The sequence below is a fragment of the Anser anser genome (assembly GCF_964211835.1).
Source record: "Anser anser genome assembly, chromosome: 29".
Classification (NCBI taxonomy): domain Eukaryota; kingdom Metazoa; phylum Chordata; class Aves; order Anseriformes; family Anatidae; genus Anser; species Anser anser.
Genome location: NC_139750.1, coordinates 1,940,657 through 1,950,007, shown reverse-complemented (window position 1 = coordinate 1,950,007; position 9,351 = coordinate 1,940,657). Strand labels below are relative to the sequence as shown.

The window sequence follows — 9,351 nt, the reverse complement described above, 5'->3', positions numbered from 1 at the left end:
TGTCTGACATTAGTAGAGGAAACGTAGTGAAGCCTCAGGCCATAGCATGAGCTCTGCCTTGCCTGAACGTGGCATGTAGTGGTGACTGAGCAACAGTGAGCGGCATTGTGTGGGGCTCTGGGTGGCACCGATGAGGGACGGGGGATGTGCTGACCATGGAGGTGCCAGAGGGGAGCCTGCCCTGGGAGATAACATCAGCCATCCTGCCCTGCAACAGAGAACCACCAGTCTAAAGGAACATAACGTGTACATGTTAAGAACTGATTGGACTCTAGCAGAGGAAATTAAGCTTGTACAGGTAGGAGAAGCCAGGGAAAGCTTTGAGCAAGGTCCCTCCTTGGAAGCACCCAGCTCAAGCTGATATATGGCTACCATTAAATTCTTGCTGTGTTCAATAAAAGTCAGCTCTGAGTGAATTCTGGTTGCCTGGGGGTACCAGGCTCTGTGCAAGACTCCTATCCATCTTTTTCTTTCAAGCTCTAGGCCTGAAAGATGCCAATTGATATCAATTAATATCAGTAAAAACGAAACAAGGAACTGAAAGATCTAAATCTAAGAAAATGTGTCCGCGCACTTTGCATATTCTACAATTCTTGGGAGGGGGGAAGGGTTCTCTTGGTTTAATACAGTAGTCATTGAGGGGATTCTGTGTCTATTGGAGTTTTGTTTGTTCATTTGTTTCTTTCTTGTTAAAGGTCAGTGTTTCCCAGAACTGGGGTTCTATGGAGGACACAAATGCCTTCAGCTACAGGATCACAGACACCTCCTGCCAGTGCCCATACCCTGGCACCCCAGACCAGCTTCCACCTGCAGCTCCAGCAGGATCTGGTCTCCCACAGATCCTCCGTGACAGCGACCAGTCCTGGGCAAACACTTCATGTACAGTGTTGCTTTGGAAACAGGCCCTGCGTGTCTCTGGTCAGACAACCAAGGTCTGCCTGGAACCATGAATAACCTTCTCAACATTTTAAAAACATATGAACATTTTCATCAGCTGAACTAATTGAGTGCCTTTAATAATACAGCGATGTTTACCCACCATGGAAGAACGTCAATTTCCAGGAAGCGCACTAATTGCAGGTGGAGAAATATTGATTTTTCCCCTGTACTTCCACGACCTCTGCTCAACCCTGCTACATTTTTAATCTGCCTCATCTTTCAGGTGCTGTTGGCTCCCCTGAATAAATGACCATGGCTAAGGGCATCTTTTCAGTAGACTACCTGGATATGTGCCGTTCCAATTGCTCTCCAGATTTCTCCCTCCCCTTGCTTTTTTTTTCATTCAGATACTTCTCAACTACCTGGCTCCTCCATGAGCTTCAGGGAATTAGAGAATTGCCCCATCTCCCAGAAGTCCAACAAGCTTTAGTCAACTCCTTAACCGTGTTCATTCTTTTCTGTCTCTTTTTCTAAGACTTCTCTTGTGCAAATAACCCTAGCGGAAAATAGATCCCCTTAGATGCAGCTTGGTCGTGGCAAATGTTTCTTCTTCATTATAGGCCTGAGTCTTGGCTGTGGAGAAACTTTCCCAAAAGGTCCACCAACTTAAAAAGAGTATTCCTTCCTCCACACCTGCATGAACCAATATCTCAACTATTAGGAGTAAGCATCCGTCTGCTCAAGAAAGGGGATATGGTGGATACACACCCTATGCCACCCTGTGATTTTTCCCTATGTGACCATGTCAAGGAAATGAGAAAAGGGTATGGGAAATCTGCCTCGACCCTAGAGGCACGGGTACGTGTGTTGCAAGGAAAAACAATCACAAAACGGGGGTTCTTCCAGGAAAATTGCTGCTCTAATTTCCATGAATACCATGACCAGAACTAGAAGGGCCCTGCCTCCAGCTAGGTGGAGGGACAACCAGCTTTATTGAACTGTGTGGATTTGATGGCCTGACACATCAGATCCACAAGAGTATAAGGCTCTAATGGACACCAGTGCAAAGTGTATCCTAACGGCATCAAGCTATAAAGGGGCAGAACCTATTTGTATTTCTGGAGTGACAGGGGGTTCCCAGCTGGTAACTGTATTGGAGGCTGAAGTGAGTCTCACTGGGAAGGAGTGGCAAAAGGACCCCATTGGGACTGGCCTGGAGGCTCCATGCATCCTTGGAATAGGATGAGGGAGGGTACTTCAAAGATCCAAAAGGGTTCCAGTGGGTTTTTGGCATATCTTCCTTGGAGATGGAGGACATTAAATAGCTGTCTGCCTTGACCTGGTCCCTCTCAGGACCATTCCTTTGTGGAGCTGATGAGGATCAAAGAACAGCAGGTACTGATGGCTACCCCAGTGGTGCACTGGTGGCGACATCTCACTAACTGAGATTCCCTGATTCCCATCCATGAGCTGATTGAAGTGGACAGCCAAGGGGTGATGTTCTGGTTACAGCTAAGATAGAGTTAATTTTCCTCCTAGTAGCTGGTAGGGTGCTATGTTTTGGATTAGGATGAGAAGAGCGCTGATAACATGCCGATGTTTTAATTGTTACAGAGCAGCGCTTACACTAAGCCAAGGACTTTTCAGCTTCTTGCTCTGTCCTGCCAGCGGGCAAGCTAGGGGTGCAGCAGGAGCTGGGAGGGGACAGACGCAGGACAGCTGACCCAAACTGGCCAAAGGGGTATTCCATACCATCTGACGTCATGCTAAACAATATATAGGGGTAGCTAGCTGGGGTGGGGGGGCAACTCCTCAGGGATAGGCTGGGCATCGGTCAGCGGATGGTGAGCAATTGCATTGTGCATCACTTGTTTCGTACACATTATTATTAGTAGTACTATTATTATTATTATTTTCCTGTCTTAATAAACTGTCTTTATCTCAACCCATAGGCTTCACTTTCCTGTTTCTCTTCAACATCCCAGAGAGGGAGGGGGGTGGGTGAGCGAACGGCTGTGTGGTGTTTAGCTGCTGACCGGGTTAAATCACAACAGGTGATCAGCAGCAAGACTCGCTCACCCTTTAATAGTCCCATATGGCCAGTGTGAATGGCTGAGGGAGAGTGGAGACTAACAGTGGACTATCATGTCCTGAATGAAATCATGCCACCACTGAGTGCTGCAGTGCCAGACATGGTAGAACTTCCATACGAACTTGAATCACAGAAAGCCAAGCAGTACGATACGAGTGATATCACTAATGTGTTTTTTCTCAATCTCTTTGATATCAGAGTGAAAGAGAGAGTTTGCTTTACCTTGTAGGGCCATCCAATCCACCTGGAATTGACTGTTCCAGGGGTGGAAACACAGCTCTACCATTTGCCATGGACTGATCCAGACTGCACTGAACAGGGGGAAGATCCTGAATACCTGCACTATATTGATGATAACGTAGTGTGAGATGACACAGGAGCAGAAGTTTTTGAGGAAACAAAGAGAATAATCCGAATCCTTCTGAAAATCACTTTTGCCTTAAAACAAAATACAATCAAATACAAAACACAATACAAACCTGTACAGGAGATCCAATTTATTATACTTTTAGAGTACTTTTCCAGAAGTTATGCAGGAGAGATGGGATCGCTTCTCTTAAGAGCTCTAAAAGTTATATTCAAGTCTTAAGCCTGAACTGTCTCTTTTCCTTCAGTTTTCATCTTAATTTAAGGTTTTGACCACCGCATTGAATATCTCCAGCTTTTGCAAGAGTTTTGAAGCTTGAAGATACGGTGCCTTTCTAGTTTTTAATATCCTTCTATCTTTTTCATACTGTGCTTTCAGGGCTCCTATCTGTTTCTCAGCATCCTGGGTTTGACCTGTACAGCAGGACAGTTGACATTAGTAATCTGTTTTCATGGCTCAGATCTCTTCCACTTCAATATTCAGGTTCTCTTTTTTCCTGGTACTTTTTCCTCTTAATCCATTTATTTTTTGGCTGTAGAAGATCTCACCTGTGTTGGCAATAATGTGCACTTCGGTCAGTTTTCTCTTGCCCTTTTGTCTTTCCACTCTTTTCAGCCTTGCTGCACCTATGTCATATACAGAGATGGTTTTGTGCCCAGCAGGCACACACTCTGGCAGTCTGAGAGAGCTGAGGCTGCTGCAGCTCCATGTCCCTGCGTTCAACCCGAGCAGGGCAGAGCATATACTCCTGGAAGGCACACACACAAGCCTCTCCAGCTGAGCAGGACGGAGACACATTAGTGGGAAACGTAAAGTGGTTTTGTGTATGCGTGCATGCTTGTGTGTGTGTGCAAGGTGGATCCCTCCAGCAGCTGGGCTCAGACACTCAGCCTCCCCAGGACATGTCCCTGGCTCCCATTCTCTCCACTTGAGGGCATCTGAACAGGCCCTCTGACACCCTGGTTCTAGTCTAGTTGCTGCACTCAGCCCCATGTACACACACCTTGTGTCCCTACAGCCCTTGGCAGCAACCCCCTTAGTATATTGTGATGCAGAGAGCTGCTGCCAGTGGCTCACCTTCATGGGTTTCCTTCCTGGACATTGGGGTGGTGGTCTACCCAAGGCAGTCCTGGAAGGAGCTGGGACAAGATCCTGGTTCTGCAGGAGCCTGTGACTTGGGTTCCCACCTGCCATTGTGCTTTGTGCTCTTCTGGGCTCATGGAGATGGGCTCTTGTTGAGCTGGGGGCTCTCCTGTGCTGGGCCTGGAAGCAGCCAGGGCAGGGCATGAACTGAATTACTCGTCCTGCCACCGCTTCCCTGGGCCTTCCTTTTGCATGCAGATGTGCTTCTTATCATGCAGCCTAACACAATCCAGAAGGAACATAAACCTCCAGAGGCATCTTCATGTGGAGGTCACATATATGTGATTGTCCTGGTTCCAGCTAGGACAGAGTTAATTTTTCCTCATAGTAGCTGGTAGGGTGCTACGTTTTGGATTAGGATGAGAAGAGCGCTGATAACATGCTGATGTTTTAATTGTTGCAGAGCAGTGTTTACACCAGGCCAAGGACTTTTCGGCTTCTCGCTCTGTCCTGCCAGCAGGCAGGCTGGGGGTGCAGCAGGAGCTGGGAGGGGACAGACCCAGGACAGCTGACCCAAACTGGCCAAAGGGGTATTCCATACCATCTGACGTCATGCTAAACAATATATAGGGGTGGCTGGCCGGGGTGGGGGGGCGGGCTGCTCGGGGATAGGCTGGGCATCGGTCAGCGGGTGGTGAGCAATTGCATTGTGCATCACTTGTTTTCTTACACATTATTATTATTAATACTATTATTATTATCACTATTATTATTATTATTGTTATTATTATATTCCTGTCTTAATAAACTGTCTTTATCTCAACTCACCGGCTTCACTTTCCCGTTTCTCTCCCCCATCCCAGAGAGGGAGGGGGGAGGGTGAGCGAACGGCTGTGTGGTGTTTAGCTGCCAGCCGGGTTAAACCACAACACTGATGGTGGTATTACGTAAGATATGGCAGGAGAGAACTCAAATTGCTCTTCAGAAATGCATCACGATTAGGGGAAAAGCTGTGCTGTTGCACGGGCAATGACTTCCTTCAGAGCCAGCATCACAGCCTTGTTTCTAAGACTGTAGATGATTGGGTTTAAGAATGGGTACAGGACAGTGTTCAGCAAAGCTACACTTCTGTTGGTCTCCAAAGAAACATGTCCTGTGGGACGTGCGTAGAGAGCAATGCAGCTTCCATAGGCAATGGCCAAGGTGGTGAGATGGGAAGAGCATGTAGCAAAAGCTTTTTTCCTCCCAGAGGCTGCTGGCATTTGTAGAATACAGAGAAAGATGCTTGTGTAAGATGCCAGAGTTAAACACAAGGAAGACAGCACGATAAACAACATGAAAATCGAGTCTATTTTCCAAAGCAGGCTGGTGTCAGAGCAGGAAAGTTGGAATAAGGGGGTGTTGTCACAAAAAAAATGCTCAATCTTGTTTGAACCACGGAAAGTGAGCTTTGAGAGCAGCACCAGGCAGTAACTCAAGAATGTGAAGCCCGTGACCCAAACAGCAGCAACCAGGTGGATGCAGAGCCAATGTTTCATGATGGCAGCATAGCGCAAAGGCTGGCAGATGGCAACGTAACAGTCAAAGGACATGACAACAAGGAGAGCAAACTCTGCAGCACCCAGGGCAAAATAGAAAGAGGACTGGGCAAAACAGCCACCTACTGAGATTGTTCTCCTGCCAGAGCTCAGAATCACCAACAGTTTGGTGCTTGTGGAGGACGTAAACCAGATTTCCAAGAATGCCAGGTTGCCAATGAAAAAGTACATGGGGGTTTCCAGGTGGTTATCCACACACATCAGGAAAATGATGGCTGCATTCCCCATCACCATTGTCAGGTACATGAGTAGAAGGAGCAGGCAGAGAAATAGCTGTAGCCTTTGATCAAGCCCTGAGAAGCCTGAGAGGATGAATTCAGAAACGACAGTTCCATTGCCTACTCCCATGCCCAATTTCCATTCATCCTGCTGAGGCAGAAACATGGCAAAACCAAGTACAGTAATTTCATGGTCTGGACAGAAGGCTATCTTCTTCCTTCTCTCTTTCCTTGCTTGCAGGCTTCCCATACAACAGAGAGAGACTGGCTTTCCTGTTTCACATATCAGCTAGAGTACTCTGGGAATTTCTTGTCTTCTTTCCAACTTTGTCCATCAGCCACAAATGATTCTTTCTCAAGAACACAGGGCTAACAAGGGGTTGTTAGTGATTGCACCCCGTTCCTGGGAAAGTCCACATTCACTCAGAACAATTGCAAACATCCATCATAACAATGTTTCAAAAGGAAATCTCACGTACTGCGCAAATACCTTCTATAACATAGGTGCTAAACCATCAATTCGAATATGTACATTGAAAGTTATTCTCTCTCCTCTTCAGTACTTGCTTTTTTGGACTAGCAACATCTGGGGATCCCTTGCTTGATTTCAAAATAAGAAAATTTCAAGTACATCTTTTGTAATGCCCTGATTACTTCTATGTCATCTTCCCTTGTTTCTTTAGGAAAGAGGGAAAATGGGGACCAAGTGTGGCTTACATTTTTTAGTACTCTTAATTAAGGCCAAAATTCATTATGGTCCCACCAGGTCAGTGGAAACGGATCTGTCACACAATCTCATCTGACCTCATTCTGTGCCAAAATGCAGTTGTTTCCAAACAGTTGCTCTTCTCTCCTACTATCATATGTCCTCACCTAAATGCCTTACTTTTCTGAGAGCTGGAAAAATCTTGTCATCTTCAAAAGTTTAAGGATGGTCCTTGTTGTACAAAGAGGAAGCGCCTAAAAAAAGCAAAGTGCCAAGTACTATTGTGTAGGCTTATATTTCAGTTGTCTAAAAGTCATATCCTGGAGGCTGAGCAATTTACCTTACTCCCATCCTGTCAATGCTGAGAGAGAGAAGAGCATCTGAAAGAGATCCCTCACCTTTATTTTGCATGGCAGTTCTAGGCTGGGACGACCCAGCCACGAGCACTTTCTCTTGTCTCCATTGACTGTTGGGGGAGCCTTGGGAGAACAAGTTCTCACAGGCACCAGGAGTGAAGTAGATGAAACTCATTACTCAAGTCTCAAGTCTCTGATTATTTTAGTAAATTATTCTCTTCTGTAAATCAAACTACTCCTCTAACAGGAACATAAAGAAAACTAAAACAAAAACCACAAGAGAAATTGATTTAATAAAGATGGAAATTTTCCCCTTCACCTTTCCCTATGTGTTTAGACATAGAAAGGATCAGAGCAGATGACTATAAAAAGAGAACACCTCAAAACGTAAAGGTGGAGGAGGAGATGATGGGTTAGAAGCCGTGAAGTGGTTTCTCTGTGGGCTGTATTGTCCCCTCAGAACCTGTCCCAGGACAGAATGGGTCCACTTAGGCAGTAAAATGGGAAGCTCAGAAACAGGGAGTACTCCATGTTTGCATGGACATTTCAGCCTGGGACTTGGGCTGCTCTTAGACCCCAAGTGCCCCTCCTTGCTCTTTGCCTCTAGACTGGCAAAGGGAAATCTCTGCACTGGCTTCATCTGGAAAACTTGTTGAGATTAACCCATTAGCTGTAATTGTTTTAGCAAAAGCTCAAGCCCAGTCACCAACAGCAGTATGTTGCGGTTTAGCCCTGACAATCAGCTAAGCACTGAGGGGATCTGATCAAAGACCATTTCCCATGCAATGAGGTAAAATAAGAATGGGAGGCACTGATAGGAAACAAGTCTGGTCAGTCACATCAATCACAGAATCACAAAAACAAAAAGATTTGGGTTTGAAGGGACCTTAAAGATCCTCTATTTCCAATTTCCCTGCTATAGGCAGGGACAACTTCCACTAGACCAGGTTGCTCAAAGCCCCATCCAACCTGGCCTTGATGAATTCCAGGGGTAGGGCACCCACACCTCCTCTGATCAATTAGTTCTATTGCCTCACCACCCTCAGAGAAAATAATTTCTTCTGAATATCCAATCTAAATCTACCCTCTTTTAGTTTAAAAGCTACCTCTGCTCTGACTGGAAATGCAGGATGGGGAGACCCAATGGGCACAGCTGTTTGTGCTGCTGCTGCTAAGGACCAGAGATATGCATCCCAATCTGTCTCAGGAGCCTCACACTGAAATGTAGGTGCACGGGGTTCACATCCAAGCCTGATACATGAACTCCTTATCCTGGTGGTGATACTCAGGGATGAGGAGCACTCTTTTGTCAGCACTCTGGGAGGCAGTGCACAGCAGCTGTCCCGGTCCCTGTCTTTTCTACATCCTGCAGCCACTGTCAATGAGGGACAGTCACCTTAAAGGCCTATGTCATGCTCTTCTGATCCATGCAGAGGTTTCAGATACCCAGAGGCACCAGAAATGTCCCCAGAAAACATTGTCCAGGCTATCCCATCCATTTTTATTCACAGACTCTCATCTGCATGGTACCTCTCCTCCAGCTGGACTCCACCCATCCCAGATAATTGCATTGCCATAGAAGGTCTCGGTGGGCTGCATCAGCTCCCTGCTTTGGAAACTTGTTTGTCCATGTTTCATTTGGGCCATTGTCCATGGTGGGGATGGAGAGAAGCTCCTTTCCTCTTCTTGCCTCCCACCTGGCTGCTTCATCTGGATGAAACTTCGGCTGATGAGCTGCAGGCCAGAGAAAAGTCTTGTGTCTCCAGAGAAAAATTCTCATCAGCCAAAGAGTTCATCCAGCAAAGATCTGCATGGGTTGTGTTTGTTGAAATTTGGGAAACAGAGTACTAGAATTGTGCTCTCCAGTGGGCTAAAACAGCCCTGTGTTTCAATTCTCCTCTCTCCATGGAGGAAGGATTTTGCCAGCTGGCACTGAGCAAACTATTCTATATTTTAAGTGTGCTCCTTGATGTTATAGCAAGAAATAGATATATAATTAAAAGCATTACATACGTTTATATATCTAAAAGATTTCCTTGGTTTTATTACATT

At 46.1% G+C, this 9,351-nt stretch overlaps 1 protein-coding gene across 1 annotated transcript; it reads right to left on the bottom strand.

The window, feature by feature from the left end:
* Positions 1–5,419: 5,419 nt before the first annotated feature.
* On the bottom strand, positions 5,420–6,367 carry LOC310887860 (olfactory receptor 6C3-like; the record flags this gene model as incomplete). Its single annotated transcript, XM_083814038.1, has 1 exon — positions 5,420–6,367. One exon carries the CDS (start codon positions 6,365–6,367, stop codon positions 5,420–5,422), a length of 948 nt encoding a protein of 315 aa, XP_083670164.1.
* Between the last annotated feature and the right edge of the window lie 2,984 nt (positions 6,368–9,351).